The 24,299-nt window shown below is 51.4% G+C and overlaps 2 protein-coding genes across 3 annotated transcripts; one reads left to right on the forward strand and one right to left on the reverse strand.

The window, feature by feature from the left end:
- Positions 1–143: 143 nt before the first annotated feature.
- Fam98c (family with sequence similarity 98 member C) lies at positions 144–4,978 on the forward strand. Of its 2 annotated transcripts, XM_051207047.1 has the most exons (8): positions 144–256; positions 354–499; positions 576–710; positions 974–1,179; positions 1,980–2,057; positions 2,144–2,260; positions 4,158–4,325; positions 4,662–4,978. In XM_051207047.1, the coding sequence occupies exons 1-8, from the start codon at positions 216–218 to the stop codon at positions 4,803–4,805; spliced, it is 1,035 nt and encodes a 344-aa protein (XP_051063004.1). In that variant the 5' UTR covers positions 144–215; the 3' UTR covers positions 4,806–4,978. The 2 variants fall into 2 exon arrangements, with proteins under 2 accessions (XP_051063004.1, XP_051063005.1); XM_051207048.1 differs by lacking the exon at positions 1,980–2,057 and having other exon boundaries at positions 181–256.
- Positions 4,945–22,364, reverse strand: Rasgrp4 (RAS guanyl releasing protein 4). Its single transcript, XM_051207049.1, has 17 exons — positions 22,250–22,364; positions 19,503–19,687; positions 18,443–18,564; positions 18,301–18,362; positions 17,758–17,889; positions 17,489–17,642; positions 15,322–15,495; positions 13,643–13,759; positions 12,566–12,841; positions 10,360–10,440; positions 10,173–10,277; positions 9,944–10,062; positions 9,705–9,849; positions 7,620–7,656; positions 7,414–7,548; positions 7,177–7,289; positions 4,945–5,997 (listed from the first exon to the last, which is right to left on the reverse strand). Exons 1-17 carry the CDS (start codon positions 22,270–22,272, stop codon positions 5,941–5,943), a joined length of 2,037 nt encoding a protein of 678 aa, XP_051063006.1. The 5' UTR covers positions 22,273–22,364; the 3' UTR covers positions 4,945–5,940.
- Positions 22,365–24,299: the final 1,935 nt, after the last annotated feature.

Raw genomic sequence — 24,299 nt, forward strand, 5'->3', positions numbered from 1 at the left:
GTATCCTTATCTCAAACTGTAAAATTTACAACCCTGGACGAGTTCCCTGAGGGGCGCGCGTGGCGGGCTACCAATCCAATCGGAGCGCCGAAGCTCCTTCGCACGAGAATGTGATTGGATGGAGACTTCGGGAGGGCGGGAGGACGCGCCCTCGGGGGCGGAGCCTGTCCCAGGCGGAAGGGGGTGCGCGCCTGGGGTCCCCAAGCGAAGCTCCCATGGATGGGGCCACGGTGGCCGGCGACCTGCTGACTTTGGGGTAAGGGGTTGGCGGTGTGGTTGGGGGCACGGGACGGGCACGCTCGTCTCGGGGCGCGGACGCAGAGGAACGCACTGACGCGCCCCGCCGCCTGCAGGTACGGTGCCCTCCCGGAGGAGGCGTCTCGGGGCCTCGCGTGTGCGGACTTCAGGGCGCTGTGCGCGCGGCTGGCGGCCGAGCTGACGGCTCTGGGAGCTCTGGAGAGGCAAGAGGAGGGCACCGTAGTGCTGGGCGCTGGCCACGGTGCGTGAGGATCTGGGCGGACGGCGGGTGGAGCCGCGGCTCCCGCCGCTCCCTTGATGGCTTCCTCCTCCCGCAGGCCCGGACGCAGAGGACGAATTCCTGCGGCAGTTGGCCGGCCTGCTGCGGGCGTTGCACTGCCCGGATCGCGCGCTCTGCGGCGGAAACTGCGCCGCTGTGCTGCGGGAGCCCGGCGGCGGCCTGCGCCTGCTGCGTGAGCCTGGAAGGCCCCGGGAGGCGGGAGTGGGCGGGGCCTCGGGAGTGGGCGGGGCCTGAGCTCTCTGGGGCCAAAGCTTTGAAATGAGTGTCGAAGGCCGCAGGTAGGCGCGGTCGGACTAGGGCTGATGAAGGCCTCTCTCTGAAAGCTTTAATGGGTTGAATTAGGTGGAGGAGGAACTGCAGCCTTGAAGTGGGTGAGGCTTGGTCTGGGGGAGGGGCCAAGGTTCTAGCTGGGCAGGGATCTGTTCCTATTTTCAGGGTTTCTTTGCTCGGAGCTCCAGGCTGCCCGTCTCTTGCATCTGCGGCTCCGGCTAGATGCTAGCCCCGTGCAGGCCACTGGAGAAGAGACAAAAGAGGGAAATGGCTTGGTTCAGGAGCTGATGCTAACTCTTCAAGCACTGGCGCTGCCTAGACCCGTACGTGGAACCCTGGCCAGCCAGCTACTTCGGGAGTTTCACGACAAGGTAGAGATTAAGAACCCCCTCTTGAGCTACCTTACTTGGGGGGGGGGGAGGATCCTGTCTTCAAAACCATCTCTAGAAAGAATGGCCCAAGACCATTTTAGAACTCTGGTCGCTGTTTGTTCTAATTTGCTTTTTGCTGTGATAAAACACTGACCAAATCCAGTGTGGAGAGGAAGGGATTGGTTTCAGTTTATAAGTTACAGCCCATCCTTGAGTAAGTGAAGTTGAGACCATGGAGGAACACTATTTACTGGCACGTTTCTGGCTTGTTCAGCTATTTTATTGTATTTTGTTGTTTATTTATATTTTTGCTTTGTGCACACTGGTATTTTTCCTGCAGGCATGTCTGTGTGAGGGTGTCAGAAGCCCTGGAATTGGAATTACAGTTGTGAGCTGCCATTTGGGTTCTGGGAATTGAACCCCTGGTCCCCTGGAAGAGCAGTCAGTGTTCTTAACCACTGAGACATCTCTCCAGCCCCTTTATTTTGTTTTTGTATACAGCCGAGGTCCATCTGCCCAGGGTTGGCATTGCTCACAGCAGGCATGGCAGGCTTATTTTAGATAGCAGTTAAGAAAATAACCCAACAGGTATTGTTGCTTCTGAGACCTGGGTTCATAAGGCTGAGGAGAACCAGAGTCCTTAAGAAGGTCCATCCTGGTGATGGTACACAGTACAGAGCGAGTTCCAGGACAGCCAAGGCTACACAGAGAAACCCTGCCTCAAAAAACAAAGCAAAGCAAAACCCCAAAAGGTGCATTCTGTTTGTGCCCCCCTGGCTTCTGGTGATTTCTTCTACCAGGTCTCTGAGCTGCTGCCTTCCCTGCCCCCAGAGTCCATGCAGCCCCTCCTTCACTCCCCACTGGACACATCACAATGGGTAAGAGCATGTGTAGATAGATGGCCGTGAACAGTATCCTCACCCAGAGATGGGACCCTTGGTGTGACCCAGACCTGTTCTTCCAGGAAGCCCTGGGGTCTCTGTCCCAAAGCCTGACAGAACAGTACTGCTGCCGCCGCTGCCTCCTCCTGAAGCGTCTGGACCTTACAACGTCTGCTTTCCACTGGGGTGACCGGGCAGAGGTGTGGGGCCGGGCAGAGGTGTGGGGCCGGGCAGAGGTGTGGGACCGGGCAGAGGTGTGTGGGGCCGGGCAGAGGTGTGTGGGACCGGGCAGAGGTGTGGGGACCGGGCAGAGGTGTGGGGCCGGGCAGAGGTGTGGGGCCGGGCAGAGGTGTGGGACCGGGCAGAGGTGTGGTGACCGGGCAGAGGTGTGGGACCGGGCAGAGGTGTGTGGGACCGGGCAGAGGTGTGTGGGGCCGGGCAGAGGTGTGTGGGACCGGGCAGAGGTGTGTGGGACCGGGCAGAGGTGTGGGACCGGGCAGAGGTGTGGGACCGGGCAGAGGTGTGGTGACCGGGCAGAGGTGTGGGACCGGGCAGAGGTGTGTGGGACCGGGCAGAGGTGTGTGGGACCGGGCAGAGGTGTGTGGGACCGGGCAGAGGTGTGGGGCCGGGCAGAGGTGTGGGGCCGGGCAGAGGTGTGGGGGTCTTAGCAGGAATGAGCAGCCGTTAGGGAAGCGCAGCAGGGCAGAGGGTCGGGGCGACAGTTAGTACCCTCTTGGGAATGCCCAAGCCCAGACTACTTTAGAATCTTTTAAGATTTTTTTAAGATATTTGATGTGTTTTGCTAATATGTGTATGTGTGTCATGTGTGTGTGGTATTCACGGACGTCAGAAGGGTGTGTCAGATCCCTTGGAACCAGAGATAGAGATGGTTGTGAGCCCCCATGTGGGTACCGGGAGTTGAAGTCGGGTCTGCTCAAAGAGCAGGAAGTTCTCTTAACCATCTTCTGCAGCCCACATTTTAGAATCTTTTTTTTTTTTTTTTTAAGATTTATTTATTTATTAGGTATAGAACATTCTGCCTTCATGTATCCCCTGCAGGCCAGAAGAGGGCATCAGATCTATCACAGATGGTTGTGAGCCACCATGTGGGTGCTGAGAATTGAACTCAGGACCTCTGGAAGAGCAGCCAGTGCTCTTAACCTCTGAGCCACCTCTCCAGCCCCTAGAATCTTTTTAAAAAATATTTATTCATTTTTATTTTATGTGATTTTTTTTATACGTGTGTGTATGTATGTGTGTATGTATGTAACATGTGCATGGCTGGTGCTTGCAGGTGAAAGGGCGTCAGATCCCTTGGAACTTGAGTTACAGAGGGTTGTAAGTTCGCCTGTGGGTGCTGAGCGCTTGACTTTGTTCCCCAGCAAGAGCAGTGCGTTCTCTTAACTGTTGAGCCATCTCTCTAGTCCATACTTTAGAGTCTTACAGGGTTCAAGACTTCTAGACTCTCAGGGCCTCCAGGGCATTCTAGAACGCGCAGCTGGGAGGGTTCTCAGAACTATTCCCCTGCATAATAAAATGGACAGTAAGCCTATCTAATACAAGGTACCAGAAACTGGGTACTTTATAAGGAAAATTAGGTTCATTTTGGCTTATACATGTAAGCTTGGGCAGCTTGTGGGAATTGCATGAATCTCCTCCAAGGTCAGTGTCCCTTTGACCTTGATATTGTCATCTAGGCTCCATCTCTTACATGGTCAACCATTTTAAAGAGTTTGGTTTTGCCTTCCCCCTCCCTGCAAGACAGGGTGTCTCTGTGTAATAGACTAGTCTGGCCTCAAACTCACAGTGATCTGCCTGCCCCGTCTCCCAAGTGCTAGGTTTAAAGGTGTGCGCTGCTACCACCACCCACTGCCCAGCTATTTTTGCCTCTTGCCATGTGGCTGAGGGTGACCTTGAACTCCTGATCCTTTAGTCTCTACTCCCCTTGTACTGAGATGACTGTTCTTATGCCACCACACTCAGCTGTCCATCACAGGATGTGTGCCTTGCAGAATAACTCCCTTCAAAGCATACAGAGCCCAAGTGGGGATGAGCCCTCGGGCACCTTCTCCATGGATGCCCTTCCCCCTTCTCCAGGGCAAAGGAGAGGCTATGAAGGCAGTGCTGTTCCCAATCCGAGGACGACTGACTCCAGAATCTGATGTCTCTGTCGCACATGTCCTGGCTGCTCGAGCTGACCTTTCCCGTCTGGTCCCAGCTACCAGTGTGGCTGCCCGCCAAGGGACCAGCTGTGCCATCAACAAGGTGGGCATACATCGGGCAGGAGATAGTCTGGCATCCTTCTGGGGTTTCTCCTGGTCCGGGGTTCTCCCTGGTTCCTGGCCTCAAACCAACCGTTCTCTATAGCAGATAGAGGGAAATTCTCTTTCTTTTTTTGGTGGGGGAGGGGAAGGGGGAAATAGTCTCATGTAGCCCAGCTAGCCCTGAAGCTAACTCACTATGTAGCCAAGAGGTTGGCCTTGGACTCCCAATCTTCTTCCACTCCTAAATGCTAGGATGGTGGGGCACTCCAGCACAACCAACTCTTTTTTTTTTTTTTTTTTTTTAACCTACTGAGACTTCTGTCTAATCAATTCTCAGGTGATTATGGGTGATGTGCCAGACCGTGGGGGGCGCCCAGATGAGCTGGAGGCACCCATGCCTGCCTGGAAGAGCCGAAGGGAAAATGGAGGAAGCGGGAAGGCTGGCCCACAGCGCTGGGGTCGAAGAAAGAAGAAGAAGTAAAGGGCCTTGGAGGGTCGGTCGGATTCTGCCAGGTTCTGATGTCACTGGCCATCTTTGAGGGTCACTTCCTTGGCACCTAAGCCCAGCATTCTCTGTTGTAGAAGCCCTAAACACCTACCATTCAACACCTTGAACCATGTTGTCTGGAAAATAAATTTAATTCTTTTGATCATTCCAGGATCTGTTTCTGTAGGGACCAGCTCAAGGGTGTGTGCGCTTGTGGAGGGGCAGGTCGGGATAAGCCTTTTGCTTTTCACGTGGGTGTGGGGAAAGACAGTGAAGCATTGAACACATACTTTACAGGTGCTAGGCAGCTGGAACACAGCGGGATGATGCAGATAAACGTCTCTGCCTTTTGGGAGCTCTTCCCGGTGAGGAAGAGCAGACATTCAACAAGATAAACAGGTGACATGTCTAGTTTGGTAGAGACCAAAGTACCATGGGGAAAAATAAAGCAGGAGGGGGTGTCACAACAAGTGTGTGACATCTTGGAGGTCAGGAGGGCCACACCAAGGGGATGCCACTTAAGCGAAGCCCTGGAGCAGGTGAGCCATGAAGACCTCTGGCCAAAGGCATTCCAGGTAAAGGAAACCACTACTGCAAAGGCCCAAGGTGGCGTTTCAGAGCATGTTCTAGAAATAGAGACCAGTGTCGGTGGAAGAGGATGAGTAAGAAGGTGAGACGTGGATGGCTTCATAAACCGTAGGCCTGGGTTTTACCTTGAGCAAGCTGCGGGAGGCCCCAAGCAGAGGAAGGTATTTCACACACTGCCCACACCAGCCTCTTCCCTGACATTGGTTAGAACTCTGTCCCCTCTGTCCTCACAACTTCCAGCTCTGTGCCAACAGTCACTGTGGTCCACTGGCTCAGCGCTTCAGTTTGGAAACAGCGTGAGCCTCGCCTCCCGCTTTGAGCGCCAGTCTCCTTATCTGGGAAGTAAGGAGTTGGGGTGATGACATGAGTGGAATGCAAATTCATCCAACACAGAGCCAAAGATGCTAAGTGAGGGGAAAGGACTGACGGCCAGTGCGACACAACTTTTTCTAGGGTAGAAGATGATTGGTTGGTGCTTTGTCAGAGGCCGTGTGGACGAGACAGCGGCTGAGGGACTGAGGGAAAGGACTCCAGATGGCGTTCAGGCATTGGGCTCCGAGGAAGCTTTGGATGGTGAAACCTGTGCTGGGAAGGGCACCTGGAGGGAGGAAGAACACACAGTGAGGGGCCTTTCATTTCTCTAGGGGACAGCTCACAGCCAGGACCAGGGTCTCACTCAGATTATGGCTAAATGAACCAATACTTCAGATGAAATCTCTGCCTTTCAGGACTGGAAATTGTTCCAATTATATTTATTGTAGCTCCTGACATATTTGACCTAATTTGTGTGGGGGGAGGGATGGGGGGTGACATCATGTTCCACCATATGGATGCTGCTGACCCTGACCCTGGAGCGCATGCCAAGGACTCCTGGGTAGGCCAGTGCTCCTATTTATTGTTGACAGGGTCTCTCACTATGACAGTCTGGCCTGGATCTTCACCATGTAGGTGAAGCTGTGGCTATTCTTTCTCAGCCTCTTCAGCACTAGAAAGATAGGTTCGAGCAGCCATGCCTAGCCTTTTTTTTTTTTTTTTTTTGTTCGTTTGTTTCTAGGTCTTTGTTTCTGTGCTAGTAGCTATCCACCTTTGTCACCTGAGTGTATTATGACTTCATTATTTCCATCACCACTAAAAACCAGTCAGTGTTCACTGGGCATGGTGGCTCGTGCCTATAATCTCAACACTCTGGAAAGTGAAGGCAAGATGATTGTGAGTCTGAGGCCAGCCTGGTTACACAGTGAGTTAGTTGGTTAGGTTTTGCCATCTTGACACAAACTAAAGTCCCCTGGGAAGAGGAAACATCAGTTGAGGAATTGCTTCCATCAGACTGACCATTTTCGTGACTAATGACTGAAGTGGGATGGAAGGGCCACCCACACACGGGTGTAGGTGGCCCTGGGCTGCATAAGGAAGGAAGGTGAGCAAGCTACGGGGAGCGAGCAAGCAAGCGGCACTCCCCATGCTCTCCTGCCTCCAGGTTCCTGCCTGACTTCCTCCTCAAATGGACTATGACAGGGAAGTGCAAGTCAAATAAACCCCTTCTTGCCCAAGTTGACTTTGGCCACTGTTTTATCACAGCAACAGAAAGCCAAATAGGACACATAGTGAGACACCATCTCAAAAAAGAAAAAAGTTATTTTTTCTTTCCACCCCAGCCCCCATCAGCCGGTGTCTCTCACCTCCCATCCAGATGACTGAGGGTTTTTTATAGGGTTTCCCTTTCCTCTGACTCCCAGGCAAACGCTGCCTCTCCTGAGTCCAGCCGAGGATGCCTTACCGTCTCCGTCTCCCAGGGAGAGTGTGAGGGCTCCGTCTGGGTCCAAGCATGGCGAAGGCAGCTACCCGACTCAGCATCCAGGGACAGCGCACAGGAGAGACTGTCCTCGGAGCCTGTTTGTGATGTGATGGGTGGCAGAGAGAGATGTGACGGTGCCAGGGAGGACTCTATGGCTTCAGGCATGGACCCCATCCTCTGGGCCCTCCTCCCAGGTATGGTGCTCTGCCTGGGTCTTACCGCAGCTGGCAGGAGGAAGTGTCGTGGCTGGGACAGGTGCTCCTGGGGGACCAGGGTCACCCTTCGTCTCCGGCCTCTTCTTGCACGCTGCTCTTACTTGATCCTTGCAGTGTTTGTGACAACACAGCCCACAGTCTGCGGGGGAGGAACTATCAGACACCTCATTCTTCCAGCCTGCAGGAGGATAGTCCCTCCCTCTCACTTACCCTGACAGCGGTAACCTTGCTTGGTGACACCCCAGAGCTGAAGAAAGAAAGGAGGACTGGTTAGCGGGACTAGAGGAGGGAGCACGGGAGAGGATGGAAGCCAACAGGTTTTGAAATTTCTTGAGATTAACCAAAATTATAGCAACTTGAAGATGATCTCAAACTCAGGGAATCGTGTAGGATACTAGAACTGGGTAAACTTCTGAGTTAACAAAAATGTACTGTCTGTGGGTAGGGGCTGTTTGTGTCATTACAGTGTCTCTCTCCAGATCCTGGACCTGCCTGGCTCATGGGCTATGTCAAATGCAGACCTAGCAGTAAAGAAACGGTGAGATCTATGAATTAGTTTTGATTTGATGGTTGAGATTTGTCCACTACCAAGAATTTGGAGCCAGGTATAGTGACACATACCTGTAATCCCAAGAGGCTGAGGCAAGACTAAGAATTAAGAGTCAAGCCTGGGTTACACAATCCATTTAAGTGTGTGTGTGTGTGTGTGTGTGTGTGTGTGTGTGTGTGTGTGTTCTGAGGACTGAACCCAGGAACTTGCATAAGGGCAGCAAGCAGTCTTTACCACTGAACTATCACCCTTTCCCTGTGAAATGAATTTGAAGCCAGCCTGAGCTACATGGGAAGACCCTGTTTCAGAGAGCCAAATTTGAGAGAAAACAAAACAAGAATAAAAGATGTCCTTAACTTGGAAATGAAAGCTTTGGGTGGTCCAGGGTCAGAGAATGATGTTGGGGACCAGGTTTCTCTATGTGGCCCTGGCTGACCTGAAGTTCAGACATCTCCCTGCCACTGCCTCTTAGATGCTGCCATTAAAGGTGCACCATCCTACTACCTAGAGGCCATGTTTGCTTTATTATTTGTTATGCTGGTCTTTGAAAAATAGTTTAAGTATCTTCTTTTAAGTTTTTGTTGTATTATTGCTTGGCATGTGTACATGTGTGGCTGTTGTCTGTGAGCACATGCCACAGCACATGTTGAGGTCAGAGAATGACTTAAACAGAGTGAGTTCTCCAACCTTGATGTGGGTCGTGGGGCTAGATTTTGGGTTTCTGGGCTGAGCTGCAAGCAGCTTTGCCTGATAAGCTACTATGCTGGCCTGTTTTAGCTTTTTGAGACAAGGTCTGACTCTGTTTGCATGTGAAACTGGTCTAGAGCTCCCTTTGCAGCTCAGGCTGGTTTCAAACTCATGGAAATCCTCCTTCTTCAGCCTCCTAAGTGCTGGAATGACAAGAATGGACCATTAGGCCTAGCTATTACTATCATCTTTTTTTTTTAGAAGTATTTAAGTATATGTATGTATGTCACTTGTCTGTATGTGCAACACATGTATGTAGGTACGCTCAGAGGCAAAAACAGGGTACTGGATCCCCTGTAACTAGAATCACAGGCAATTGTTAGCTGCCCGGTATTGGGAACTAAATCCAGTCCCTCAGCAAGAGCAGCCAAGTGATGTTACTTGCTGAGCCATCTCTCCAGCTTTTTTTTTTTTTTTTTTTTTTCTAAGACAGGATGTCTGTCTGTGTGTAGTGTGTGTAGTCCTGGAACCCTGGAACTCACTTGGTAGTCCAGATTGGCCTCAAACTGAGAAATCAGCCTGCCCCTGCCTCCTGAGTGCTGGGACTAACGGCGTGCGCCATCATGCCCAGCTATGTTACTTTTTTTTTTTTTAATTAATTTTTTAATTTAAATTAAAAACAATCTTATTTTACTGTTTTTTAAAGACAGGGTCTCATAGATCCCAGGCTGGCCTCAAACTCACTATGCAACTCCTGGATTCTGGTGCACTACCGTGCCCAGTGCAATCTACCCAGGTCTGCGTATTATCCAGTGTTGTGGAAATTGCTCATGGCTTTGGATAGTATTCACAGCTTGCTGACTGTCTAGGTAAAGGTTACCCGCTGTCTTGTAGAGTTTGGTAAGTACAGAGAATACAGGAATGCCAGTTTTTGGTGCCTTTATGAACCGTGGACTATCTGAGGCTGGGGCATTTCTGGAAGTCTCCTCCCCACCCCCCATTGAGGAGCTAATCCAGGGAGACAGGGCCCAAGGGTGCTAACAGGGCTAAGTGCTCACGAAGCCGCTGCAGCTGTGACAGAAGGTGGGCTTGCGGAAGGTGACCTCGTGGAAGGTGTGCAGGAAGGCCAGGCCCAGCTTGGAGCAGATGGCGCTGGCACGGAGCAGGTATTCCGACAGCTCCTCTCTGCTGAAGGAGCCACTCCTACAGGGCAAAGGCCACACCTCAGCATGACTGGCCTCTCGTGGCATGTCCAGGATCCTTGTTTGGGGAAGATCCAGGAGCCAGGGCCTCTTACCCGTGGCGGGGAGGTGGGTGAAGCCCGTGGCAGGCAAAGGGGAAGTTGCCTGACAGACGCTCAAAGTCCTCCAGAGAGATGGTGCCACGTCCTTCTGGGTCATAGTTCTTGAACACAGACTTGAGAGGGACACAGAGAGTAGAGTAAGGACAAGGCACCCAGGTGGGCTTGGCTTCCTCCAGACTTGCCACCTGGAATCCCTCCACAGGGGCCGCAGGTCCCTCCTTACCGCCACCAGCTGTTCTACATGCCGACCCAGGGTCACGCTGTCTGGCTTTGGTGTCACACCATGGGCCCACTCCACGACCAGAGGTGCTTTGTAAGGGGAGGGTGGCTAGAAAGACGCAGAGGAACACAGCTGAAGCATAGCAGGGGTGGGGGTGGGGTGGGGCCAGAGGTCGGGAGGCAAGGCTCACCAGACTCTTGGGACAACGTGGTTCCCGGGCATAGGAAAGCTCGTAGATCTCATCTTCGGTGTAGAAGAGATCCAGGGAGAGCTGGGGATGGACAGGGCAGCAAAGTTCCTCCTCCAGATCTCTGCCTGGACCCTGCTTCCCCATCCTCTTCTCAGACCCCTAGAGACTCTTGGACCTGCTCTGCCACACCTGTCACCTCCACTCTGTTCCCTCCAAAATCCACAAGTGCATTGCTCCCACCGAGGCCTTTATGGACAATTGTGTCTGTGTGTGTGTGTGTGTGCCATGTATGAGCAGGTGCCCACAGAGACCGGGAAAGGCGTTGGAGTTGCAGGGAGCTGTGAGCTACCCACTGAGCCATCCCTCACATCCATTCCCCGTCCGCCCTTTTGAGACAGTTTGATCACATAGCCCAGGCTGGTGGGGAGTTCACGAGCTTCCTCTTTTAGCCTGCTGGATGCTAGGATTTCAGGAATGCATCAGCACACCCTGCTGAGTTCTCGTTTAGAATTTAACAATGAGCCACATATTGCCAGTTTCCACTGGGTCCTGACAAAAATTATGCATGGCCTTGTCTCGGGGTCTATGAAGTCAACTTTTCAGTCTTACACTACCCAATCATCAGGATTTGTCACCGTCTCAACCTTCCTGACCCAGGAAATGAGCACAATAAAGGCAGCCATGTAGTGGGGTTGTAAGCTGAGGACCTGGAAGGTCTTATACATACATCTAAGGGCCAAACTTCTAAGGGTCTTGAACAGGCTCTGCTACTCTCTGGGCATGGTGAACTTGCCTGAATCATAGTGTGTTGTAGGCAGGGGATGGAGAGGAATGTCACCAGTTTAGAGCTAGCCTGGTCTACATCATATAGTAAGACCCTGTCTCAACAAAACAAAGCAAAACACAAGCAAACGAGTTGCACTGCTGACTTACATCCTTAGCTCTTGCTTGTGTGTGTGTTTGTGTGTGTATGTGTGGCAGGCACATATATATGTGCAGGCACATGGGCTCACATGCATGTGGCTTCTGAGGTCAATGTTGTCTTCCTTAATTTCTCTCCACTTTATTTTTTTTTCTTGTTGCTTTTGGGGACAGGATCTCACTATGTAGCTCTGGCTGGCCTGGAACTCACTGTATGGACCAGGCTGGCCTGAAGCTCATGATCGTCTTGCCTCTGCCTCCTGAATTTGGGGTGGATGTAATCAACACCCATCAGGGCTTCTGGTCCCGCCCCCAGCTACGCCACGCCCTGGAAGCTTGAGACCGTTGATGTAGGGAGCTCAGACATTGGGTTATTTTGTTTTGTTTTTCTTTCCACAGAGAAGGAAAGGACAGACCTCTCTACACACGGAGCCTCTCACTTGCTAGGCAAGCGCTCTACTACAGCATGGCATCCCCAGCTCCTTGCTGGTGCAGGGACACAAAAGCCCAGAGCCATCCAGGGGCCTGGAGCAGGTCCGTGCGTCAGGACAAACTGTGCTCATCTTGTTCCAGGTTCTGCTTTTTCGTTTCCTTTGACACAGGTAGACCAGGCTGGCCTTGACTCTCATTCTCTGGAATGCTGGGATTATTAAAGGTGTGAGCCACCATACCCATCTCAGATACTATTTTAATTACTTCCTACTACATTACTGATTGTTTCTTCTTAGCCACACTCTGAAGTGGGTCCCTTTCGTGTCCTTGCTTTGCAGGCAATGAAATTTTTGCAGGCAAGAAAATTTTGCCTGGCCTGAGCTACACTGTGAGACCTGACCTTAAAATAAATATTAAAGGGGAAGGAAGATGCTTGGGAAGGAGATGTAGCTTGGTGGTGGAAAAACTTGCTCTAGAACTCATCATGGAGGGGGAGTGGCTCAGTGGTGGAGCCCCTGCCTAGAATCCCCCAGTGAGGGGCTGGGGGCGTGGCTCAGTGGTAGAGCCCCTGCCTAGAATCCCCCAGTGAGGGGCTGGGGGCGTGGCTCAGTGGTAGAGCCCCTGCCTAGAATCCCCCAGTGAGGGGGATATTGTTCAGCAGTTGAGTGCTCACATATTGTAAGTGAGGTCCTAGTTTCAATTCCCAGTATAGCAAAAACCAAACCAGTCAAACAAAAATCTCTCATTTCATACTAACTATCCTGATCCTCCAGACCCCCAGTAGCCCAGGACTCTAAATATTGGTCCCCTGTGTTCTTCGGGGAACTCAGGTGACACAGGTCCCACAGCTCACCGTCAGCAGGTGTAGCAGGTCCTCATTGGCGCTGCAGGGGGGATGCTGTCCCTGGAGTTCTGCCAGCTCCTCCAGCCGCAGGTAGAGGCTATTCAGCTTCGGCAGGTACACTCGGCCATCTGGCAACCTGTCTGGATGGGCCTCATACAGGGACACCAGGTCCTTGAGGTGTATACCTAGTACCGGCAACCGGAAGCCAGTACAGCTGGCCCAGGTGCGGCGGTAGCAGGCATAGTTGTTGTGGGAGGCGAGGAGTTCTGTCAGCTCCAGCAGGGCCTGTGTAGAAAGTGCATGCTAGGGATAGGAAAGCCTCTGTCCAACATGCCTCTCACAAAGCATCTCCTTCATCCCCCCTCTCCAGAAGAGGAAAAGAGGAAATGCATGAAAAAGCAGCCGGTGCAGACCCCTAACTCCTACTTTATGGATATGAAATGCACAGGATGTTATAAAATCACCACGGGCTTCAGCCATGTGCAAACGGTAGTCTCGTGCGTTGGCTGCTCCACTGTCCTCTGTTAGCCCACAGGCGGAAAAGCGCGGCTGACAGGAGGGTGCTCCTTCAGGAGGAAGCAGCACTGGGAAGCACCTGGTTCAAGCTGAGGAGGAGCCATCCCAACACACACGCATGCACGCATGCACATATATGTATATATACATACATGCATACACACGTAAACACACACATATGCGTATATATACATACACACACGCACATACATATGCATATATATATATACACACACACACACACATATATGCATACATTCTGTTCTGAGCCTCTTGGAGTGGGGATAGAACTATTCATCCCATCTTTGCACTCTGGACCCCAGAAATCTGGACCAGATGCACAAGGAGCGAGCAGCTGCCCAGAGCCCACCAGTGAGGTGCCAGGACATTGCTCAGCACATAGGTGGCCTAGGAAGAAAGAATAGCGATAGCCAGGGGTCTATGGAATCTGGGATTAAAGGTCCTAAGATGGTTCCAGAGCCGTTGAGTAGGGACTGACAAGTCAGGGAGTAATGTGTGAAGGTTCAGGGCAGATGAACGTTCTGGACTTTGGGGGCCCAAGGGGGTTACCTTAGTGCTATCAGGGCTCAGGTGGTTGTGGGAGTCCTTGAGCCTGGAGATGGAACTATGGCACAGGCCCCCCGTGACTGCCATCAGTGTGTTGAAATTCTGTAGCTGGTGGAGCCTCTGGAAGGGAGGAAATGGCAGAGGTAGAGGTGCCGAGGGACAGTGGCAGGCTGTGGTGCTGAGTTAGGGGTTTCAGTCATGTGTGAGTGTGGGCCAGGTGTGAGCAGATGGGTGGGGCAGGCTGGCAAGGTGCCAGGCGTCGTACAGAGTTGGCCAGATTCAGAGAGAGACTGGTATGTGCCAGCCAGGTGTAGAGAGTTCAGAAACCTATCAGGAGTCGGGGGGGGGGGCAGTCAACCAACTCACATAGGTGAAGGTATGACTGGTAGAAATGAATAGATGAATAGGACAAGAGAGACACGGAAGACTAAAACATGTGTGACAAGCGTGAGAGCCTCAGGCTTATCAGAATTCTTTCTCTAGTTTAAGCTTCAAGGGTGGACATCACTGTGGAGAGAGGCGAGGCAGGAGGGACCAAGCAGAAGATGCTCAGGCCAAGAGGCTCCAGGTTGATGCCAGACCTGCTCCCAGGTTTAAAGAGCCCAGCAAGATATATAGTTCAGTGGTAGAGCCCCTGCCTAGAATCCCCCAGTGAGGGGCTGGGGGTGTGGCTCAGTGGTGGAGCCCCTGCCTAGAATCCCCCAGTGAGGGGCTGGAGTGTGGCTCAGTGGTGGAGCCCCTGCCTAGAATCCCCCAGTGAGGGGCTGGGGTGTGGCTCAGTGGTAGAGCCCCTGCCTAGAATCCCCCAGTGAGGGGTTGGGGGTGTGGCTCAATGGTAAAGGATTTATTTAGGGTGCAGGAGGCACCTGGGTTCAATCCCCAGTACTGACAGATATAGCCAAGCAAGAGGAAGCAAAGTGTTGGAAGGCTCATAAGGAAGGGCGTAGTTTGCTTTGGAGATATTCAAAGAGGCCAGACCACAGGCTTCCCTTTTCCCAGAAGGGAGGGGAGGCTGACTCACCAGGTCAGGGCCAGAAAGACTGGACCAAGTCACTTTGTATCAAAGTATCACTAAGAGTGATACACTGTTCAAAGACACCCTAGGGGGCTGAGGACTGGCATACAGAGCTGAAGCCAGGAAAAGGATCCTTTCTCTACACTGGGGTATAGAATTTGACCTTGGGCTTGGGAAACAGTGCTAATTCCTAACTATAGAGCCAACAGGTGGAGCCAAGCACGTGACATCAAGGTCATAGCTAGATCCCAGGAGTGTGGGCTCAGGTGATGTGGGGTGCAATGTGATGGTGTGGTGGGTGGGGGAGTCCAGATGACCCCTGTCTTGAAAATCTAAAACCAACCAAACAAAGAAAGCCTGGCACCTTGGTCAGCGACAATAGACACTACAGAGGGTCAGGTAGCTGTCCCAATGTTAGCGTACAGTCCCAGAAGCAAGTAGAAGTCAGCTGTGGTGGCGCACGGCTTTAAGCCCAGCATTTGAGAGGCAGAAAGCAGGCAGATCTCAGTTAGTTCAAGGCCATCCCGGTCTACAGAGTGAGTTATAGGACAGTCAGAGCTATACAGAAAGACTGGAGAGAGAGAGGGAGAGGGAGAGAGAGAGAGAGAGAGAGAGAGGAGAGAGAGCGAAGCAAGCAGAAAGACCGGGCAGTCAGACAGGAGCTTACCTGTGCCACATGAATGAATTTGTCCAGTACCTGGGCGCGCTGTGCAGGCCCGGGACGGCTCAGCACCATGACCTGCACCCACCGGGACACACTATTGCTCAGACCCACAGAACCTTCCAGAGCAGGACAACCCCTCACTGAGCCCTGCAAAACATAGCCCCGCAGATCTTGGGGCTGAGGACAAGACTGGTCAGGGCGGGTCATAGTGCTCACATGCCATCTTCCTGGCAGTCCCAACCTCTAGAGACCCTAGCATCCCCTTGAGTTCCTCCAGTCTGCATTTCTGCATACTCATTACTATAGGCCTGACTGGGGCATGGTTAGCAAGGAGTGCATGCACATGTATACAGACACACACTCACACACACGCACCAGCTAAATCTGGAAATGTGTCCCCTAAAGAAACCAGATTCCTGGGCTGGAGAGATGGCTCAGCCATCAAAGGCTAGGCTCACAACCAAATATATAAGAAACCAGATTCCCACTTTCCTTCAAAGCAATGTCTAGATGTTAGCGGCTGATATATTTCAACACAGAAGCAGTTGCCTTTAGGGAAGTGAAATGCAACACTTTCAAAGGTTTTCCGCAGATAGTGTTTACTCTAACCATGCACTGTCTCTGGGGTAGGAACTGTTAATATCCCGATTCCCTGATTTGCTTTTTGTTGTTGTTTTGGTTTTGGTTTTGGTTTTTCTCTGTGTAGCACTGGCTGGCCTCGAACTCACAGAGATCTGCCTGCCTCTGCCTCTGGAGTGCTGGGAGTAAAGGCATGAGCCAAGACCACCTGACTTCGTTGCAATTTTTATCTTTACATATGAGGGAACTGAGGCAAGATGAATTGAAATACTTGGTGAATGCATGAATAAATGATAAAATATTCTGAGCACTTAACTATGTGATTTTACCACAATAAGTATTTTTGTGACAGGGTCTCATGTAGTCCAAGCTGGCCTTGAACTAGGCATCCTCCTGCATCGGCCTCACAAGGGCTCACATTTGAGGCCTATGCCACCACACCATACTGAAATAAACACTTTTAAAATGGATTTTTCTTTCTCTCAACCTCTCCATGAAGTAGTAGGTCCTCTATCTTAAGAATGGGTACCTGAGAGGTGGGGAAACCGTTCAAAGCTAGCTAGGTGAAGGAAAGGGACCAAAGAGGGCCGGAGACATAGCTCCTTGGTGGAATGCTTGCCTAGCATGCACCAAGCCCTGGGTTGGATCTGCAGGGACCAATTGTGTTGGCACACATCTGTAATGCTAGCACTCAGGATGTGGAGGGAGTGGACCACAGTTCAAATTCCTCCTTGACTACATTGTTGGAGACCACGGGACTCCTGTCTCCAGACACAGGGCAGACAGGAGGTCAATGAGTGGGAAACAAGAAATGGTTGCCAAAAGGGCTCAGTAGATAAACGATCCTGAGACGCATTCATTCCTGGGACTCACACAGTGGCAGAAAGGGAAGACTGACTCCTACAAGTTGTCCTCTAACCATTGTCTCACAAACACGATAAATGAACATGCAAAATAAAACTTTTAGAAGGAAGGAAGGGATGGCATTTGGATTCAGGGTCTTAGCACCCAGCCAGCTTAACTCATTGTCTCAGGCCCTCCTGCCGCCAGTTTAGACATAAGAACGCTGGCTACGAGTGGTCCCACAACGCCTTTAGCCCCAGTACCCAGGATGCAGAGGCAAGTGGATCTCTGTGAGTTCGAGGCCAGCCTGGTCAACAGAGCGAGTTCCAGAACAGCCTCCAAAGCTACAGAGAAACCCTGTCTCTAGCCCCCCTCCCCCCAAAAAAAGCACTGGCCAGGAGTGGTGGTGTTCACCTTTAACCCCAGTTCTCAGGAGGCAGAGACAGGCAGATCTCCGAGTTCAAGGTCAGCCTCATCTACAGAGTGAGTTCCAAGCCAACCTGGGTTACATAGTGAGATCCCATTTCAAAAAAGAGTTTATAGTGTGGGCTGGGGGTGTAGCTCAGTGTTAGAGAGCTTGCCCATCATAGGCAAGACCCTGGGTTCAGTTACCAGCGCTGTTAGCACAGTAACAGTAATAGCAATAATAGTAAGACCTACAACCATAGGGGTGCCTGTGCCAGGGGCACATCCACCCCACCCCCATTCTGTGTCCTGCCTGGGGGCAGGCTGGGAAAGGCATTCTCACCGTGATGGCCTGGAAGGACCGGAACTCGAGGTAAGTGAGGTGTTGAGCTAGCTCCCGCGTCTCCAGGTGATCAAACAGCAAGGACACTTTGCGCTTCTTGCCCAGGCCTGGGCTGCTCATGAGAGGTGGTGGCCCGGGACCTCTGGGACTCAGTCTGGAGGCCAAGAAGGACAGGTTATTGGAATGGCTCAAGTGTTGAGGGTTTGGGCCATGTGGAAGGTGTGGGCAGGACAGGGTGGGGGCAGGGAAGGAGGGTAGGGCTGGCTCACAGGTTGGAGTCATCTCTTAGGCTCCTTTGGGCCAAGTTGCCCTCCTGAGCTACAGTGGCCCAAAACCGACTAATGACTTCTTCTAGGTGTGGCTCCTGGCGCACCGCCTCTGGGTGATGGGTCAGCCAGTACCTGGGAGGGGTCAGAGGTGGGAGGTAAACTTGGGCTGGCAGTAGATGCAGAGAGCTCTCTGTAAGGGGGCCTGAGGCTAAAGAATTCTACACATAGGGATCTTGGGGCATTTCTGGAGTTTCTGGAATCAAGATTTACAGGGGTGATTCAGAGGATGGGGAGGACTTGGGACGTTTTTTAAAACAAGATAGGGATCGCGTAACTTTTTTTTTTTTTTTTTGAGATGGGGGCCTTACTGTATATAGTTCAGGCTAGCCTTGGACTAGAGGAAATCCTTTTACCTCAGGCTATCTCATGCCAGCATGAGTTATCACATAGATGCATAGCATGAGATTTTAGAAAGAGGGGCTGAGTACATTAGGGGGTCTTGGAGAGGTGCTCGTGGGATTGGGGGTCTTGGCCCAGTCCTACCTGACCAGGTAACAGATCTGTAGCTGTCTTAGCCCCTGTGCATCTTTCGCAGCCTCCTGATACTTGAGTTCTAGTCAAGGCTATTTTGCAGCACCCCATTTGCCCACTCCCCCCCTCCCTTCTCCCAGGAGACAGAGAGCACAGTTCTAGGAGGATATGAGGTCAGCAGTCGGGCAGCGAAGTCTGAGGATGGCAGCACCCAGCTGTGCATCGTAAGCACCATCTTGAGAATGTGGTCCCCACGGCGGAGGCTGCCAGCTGAGTCTGGAGGAGGGGGGAAGAGTCCGTCAGCCTGCGTCCCGGGCATCAGACCCATGGCCTCCGGAACTGGGTGACCAGGCTGCTGCAGGTGCTGGTTCTACCTGTGATGCCCTGCAGAAACGTGGGCAAGCAATATGATTTCCTTATGCCTCAGTTTCCTTATCTGTCATGTGCATGGGATAGCGTGAGCCTGGTTCCTTGCCTTCAAGCATCTCAAGATGTTTTCTTTGAACTTTTATGATATATTTTTATTAGGATTTTTTTTTTTTTTGAGAGAGAGGGTTTCTCTGTAGCTTTGGAACCTGTCCTGGAACTCACTCTGTAGACCAGGCTGGCCTCCAACTCATGGAGATCCTCCTGCCCCTGCCTCCTGACTGCTGGGATAAAGATGTGCACCACCACTGCCTGGCCTATTTTTATTGTTTTAAATTGTGTATGGGGGGGGGGAGGTGTTCACATGGGTGCAGGGTATCAGGTTCCCTGGAGCTGGAGTTACAAGTTGATGTAAGCCTTCTGATGAGGTACTGGGAACCAAATTCAGGCCCTCTGCAAGAGATGTACATGATTTTAATCACTAAGCTGCCACTCTAGCCTCTGTCAATTTATTTTTTGAGGCAGGATATCACTGTGTAGCCTTTGCTGGCTTGGAACTAGCTATTTAGGCCAGGCTGTGCTCAGATTCACAGAGATCTGCCTGCCTCGGCCTCCCAAGTTCTTTGATTAAAGGCACAGACAGACCCTATCACCTAGCTAGGGCTGGAACTTTATCCTCTTGCCTCAACCTTCAAAACTACAGCCACTCTACCCAAGCTCTCTCTCATCATTTACATAAGGAAGGTTCATCCTACTTACCCACTCTCTACCTGGGCCAGTGAAGCTGACAGAGGAGGACTTAGCTGGCTGGTAGTGCTGAGAAGGCTGGCCCATATAGGGCTACTCACCGAAGCATTGAATACATTTCTCCAGTAGTTCATCTTCGCTGCAGCTGCCTTCACTCAGCACCCCTAGATTCATGGAAGCCATAACCTTGACGATTTCCCGGGGGGTGGGGCACGTCTTGTGGCGGCGGGCCTGTCGCGGCCGACCCCGTCCTCCTGCCTTCCCAGAGCATTCCTGATGAGACTTCCTGTAGATACACACACACACACACACACACACAAAAGAAACCCACCGCAAAGCATCACGGGAGCCCTTCCTCCAAGTACACTCCCAGAATTCCTCTTGACCCCTGGACTAAAGGTCTTGCACACCACGGTCCAGGACTACCCATTGGGAACTCATGGCGGAAAAACCCAAAAATATTTCAGATTCTCCCGGTAATCATGTTCAAAGACCCAAGACCAAGGGACTTTCAAAGGCTCGATTCCCCCCTCTAGGCATAAGCTCATTCCTTATTTTGTTATTAGTTATTGTTTTTGAAGTTAGTGTACAAAATAGTGGGTTTCCTTATGACATTTTTCACACATAATCTCTATCACTGTATCCATACCTTGCTCCTGTTTGCCTCCCATGTGCCCTACCTCCTACCATTGGCTCCTTCCCTTTCCCAAATACTGTCTTCTGCTTTCATGTAACACAAGTGTATTCATGCACGCATGTGTACATACACATACTTAAATAGAGGTGTCACATATAAAGGAAAGCTCGCATAGTTGTTTGAGTATTTTGTCTCTCCCCTGTTACCCTCTGTTTTTCCCATCTCTTTTCTCAAGTTCCTCTTGAAGAACAGTCCCAAAGCATCACAGGGAAATCTTGCAGATCCTGCAGATTCATCCTGAGTTTTCAGGGAACCCCGGAAATGACTCACTCTAGGACCAAAGTGTCCTGTACTTTGGCCTTCAGGCTCTGCCAGAGCCAGAGCGACACCTGGAGCCTAGGAGTCATGCCTCTGCTGCCCAGTGATGGAGCCAACTCATGTAGTCAGACCTCTTGGGATCCACCCTGCCCCTGGAAGGCAGCAGACCCTTCCCTCATCCAAGGTCTTAGCCTCGAGCCTACTCCTCCACATTTGGAGCCCAGAGAGGGAGTACTGGAGCTTCCCAGAGAGGTAGGCAGGGTCCCTGGGGCCACAGTCGCTTCAAGGAAAGTTTAAAAATAACCTTTCCTGCCTTATGCCCGAGTGTCTGTCCCAGGTGGGGAAAAAGGGGCGAGGCAGGAGAGAGAGATGGAGGAAGAGAGGGAAGGGTTAGAATCTCGTCTTCAGAGTCATTCAAAAGGGGCTTGGAGCAGTTTCTGCCAGCTGTGTCCTTTTTATAAGTTACCAGTGTCTTTCTAACTCTTGTTTTCTTCACATGAAAGTAAAGGCATCCTTGGATTTTCCCAGACATTAGGAAGCCTGGCTCCTCAAAGGGGCCCAGCTGGTGGGGAAGTAGAGAAAGCTTGTAATCCTAGCTGCCTGGGAGATTGAAGCATGCAGATTGCAAGTTCTAGTCCGGCCTGGGCTACTGATCTAAAAAAAAAAAATATAAAATAAAAAATGACAGGAAGGAAGACTCAGGAGGCAGAGGCAGGCAGATCTCTGTGAGTTCGAGGCCAGCCTGTTCTATAGAGCGAGTGCTCGGGTAGGTGCAAAAGGTACACAGAGAAACTCTGTCTCAAAAAAACCCAAAAAATAAAATAAAAAAATAAAAATAAAGACAGGAGGCAGCAGCCAGGCTTGCGGCGTAGCATGGGGGTAAGAACACAAACAGGGACACCCTAACATAAATCTATTGTGTCCCCGGTAGCATCACAAGGGCTTGAGGCAGCTGCTAAATGTTAAATGATAATAGACGCTTATTGAGCACTGACTGGGAGCATCCCGAGGGCCGAGGGCTCCCTAAAGATCAGGTTTTCCAGGTGCCCACCCGAGTACCAAAAGCATCACCCTCCTGGGCATTCCCTATAAGCACTGCAGACTCACAGAATCTACAGCTTTAGGGGTGGGTCCGGTGGCTTGTGCTTCCCAAGGCCTCCGTGTGACTTTGGCACACGCTTACGTTTTAGAACGGGTGGTCAAAACAGAGTAAGTTCTGAGAAGCCCTCTAAAGTGGAACCCATGATAATTCTGAGTAGTTGAGTAACTTACCTAAGGCCACACAGCCAGGGACAGAGGCACCTAAGGCTCTCTAACTGTAATGCTGAGGAGGAGGGTGGAACCCCTCTGCTCATCAGGATCGTGCTATGGAGACTGGAGGAGCTATCCAGGGGAGGGACCCTGCACCATCCTTCCTTACGGGGATAGGAGGGCAAGCAATGCCAGGAGACAAGGGTCCATTTCCAATCCTGCTGGCACAGGCAGCCACCTGACCCTTACCTGCAGAGCGGCAGCCCCCAGTAGTGTCTGAAGCAGCCAGGAGCGATTTAAGAGGCAGAGAAGCTGTATAGACCTGCGTCATTAGCCTCTCTCCTGGGGCACAGTCCTGCAGGAGCCTGGAGTTTCCAGTGGGGGGGGGGCAGTGACCACAATAGGGGACAGGGAAGACCCCAGGGAAGACAGAGGCAGCCAGCTGAGGGAGCTAGGATGGAGGGACACAGGGCAGCTCAGACTCCAGAGAGACAACAGCAGTAACGGAGGCTCAGGTGCTCAGCTCCCCATCTTGGAGGAGTGGGGTACCCCTTCTCCTATTGCCCCCCACCCCGACTTCTCCGTAGCCAGAGGTACCAGGGCTTTGGCTCTCCCGGGCCTCTCTGGGAAGGGTCTTCTTACCTTTTGCTATCTTTCCGGTTCATGTTTCTTGTAGGGGGCGGGGGTCCCGACAGGAGTGTGATCCTGTTCCTTCTGTGGCCAGATTGTCAGCCCCCCTGGGAGCTGCAGCGTCCACCGCGTTAAGGAAGGAAAGAGGAACTGCCCCTCCCCACTCACCCCCAGGCCAGGGGGAAGGAAGAGGCTGTGGAGAGACCAAAGGCTCCCCTCCCCCCCATGGGGATCCCTGCCTGCTGAGGTTTCCGGTGCAGCCTACCCTCTTCAGCTGTCTCTCTAGCTATCTCCCCATCTCTCCCCTCATCTCTGTCACACACACACACACACACACACACACACACACACACACACACCACACACACACACACACACACACCCCAGCTGTAAAAAGTGTGACTGATATTTATGTAAACAGACAGGCTCAGAGGAAAAGTCTGCAAATCTCTTCTTTTTATTTTATTTTATTTTTTTAAAGTTCCAGACTCTCATGTAGCTCAGGCTGGCCTCATACTCGCAGCAAATCTCCTGCTTCAGCCTACCACATGCTGGGATTACAGGTGTGAATAGCATGGCTGGTTTGAAAGACACCATTTATACCTGGAAAACAGTTTCGCTTTATGATTTTCTTTGTAAAAACCCTTTATGCAGCACCTACTGTGTACCATCTACGTCTCTGAGGCTTGGGGTGGTCATGTATTTATTATTTCTTAAAGGTATACTCACATCTTGTTGTGTTTTATTTTTTAATCGTGTGTGTGTGTGTGTGTGTGTGTGTGTGTGTGTGTGTAGTCTGTATGTGGCTATGTGCTCACAAGTGCTGGTACCCCTGAAGGAGACTAGAAGAACCAGATGCCCGTGGAGGAGCTGGAGTCCAGGCGGTTGTGAGCCACACGGCATGGGTGTTGAGGGCTTCAGCAAGAGCAGGGCAGATATTAACTCAGTGCATGGTACAGTTTTGTTGTTGTTGAGGTAGGCTCTCTCCCCCCTCTCCCCGCACGTGCGTGCGTGTGCGTGCGTGTGTGTGTGTGCGTGTGTGTGCGCGCGCGCGCGTGTGTGTGTGTGTGTTTCAAGGAAACTTCTGTAGATCAGGCTGACCTCCAATTCTCTTTGTAGCTGAGGATAAACTACCTCCTCCATCCCCCAAGTACTGAGATCATAGCTGTGAATCGCCATGCCTGGTTCACACTGTGCTGGTTCTGGACCTGGGGCTTTGTATGTTCTGGGCAAGTCTTTTATCAACTGAACTGCATCCTCAACTCCCAAGGTTATCTTTTCATTAAAACGTTACTGAAAGAGGTAAACCCTGAGCCGTCTCTCCAGCCCCTTCGTACAGTTTTAACACAGACAAAATGACCGGTTTTTGCTGTTGTCTTGTTTTTCTCTTCTTTTTTTTTTTTATTCTATTTTATTTCATGTGCATTAGGGGTTTTGCCTGCACACACACACACACACACACACACATATATAATTTTGTGCCCATGGAAACGGACTTTTGAGTATGTATGTTTTGTTCTTTTATCTGAATGTGTCATGCTTGGCATATTTTTAATTAAAGTACTAAAAAAGAGCATATATTGATATTTAGCTTGATGAGTTGTCACTAACTGAGGAAAGCCTGGTGAAACTCAAATCAAACAATGAACAGGACATTAGCTGGGCCTAGTGTTGCACACCTCAAGCAGAGCTAGTGCTACAGAGGTGATGCTGGAGGATCAGGAGTTCAAGGTCACCCTCTGCTACTTGTTAAGTTTGAAGCCACCCTAAACTACAAGAGATTTGTTGGCTCACACACTTTTAATCCTAGCACTTTGGTGGTGGTGGTGGGAGGGGGGGGGACTAAGGCAGACTGATCTCTATGAGTTCGAGACTAATCTGGCCCACATAGCTCTAGGCTGGGGCTACCCAGTCCCCCACCCCCAATCCAAAACTAAAAAAGTCAAATGACTCTGGAACATTCTTAATCTCTCTTAGTCCCCTTGTTCTTCCATCCCTGCCTCCCACCAGTTATCTGCAGCCTCTACATAACAGAGTAGTTGTGCCTCCTTTAAACTTGCAG

Source organism: Phodopus roborovskii, unplaced genomic scaffold (genome assembly GCF_943737965.1).
Source record: "Phodopus roborovskii unplaced genomic scaffold, PHOROB, whole genome shotgun sequence".
NCBI lineage: Eukaryota > Metazoa > Chordata > Mammalia > Rodentia > Cricetidae > Phodopus > Phodopus roborovskii.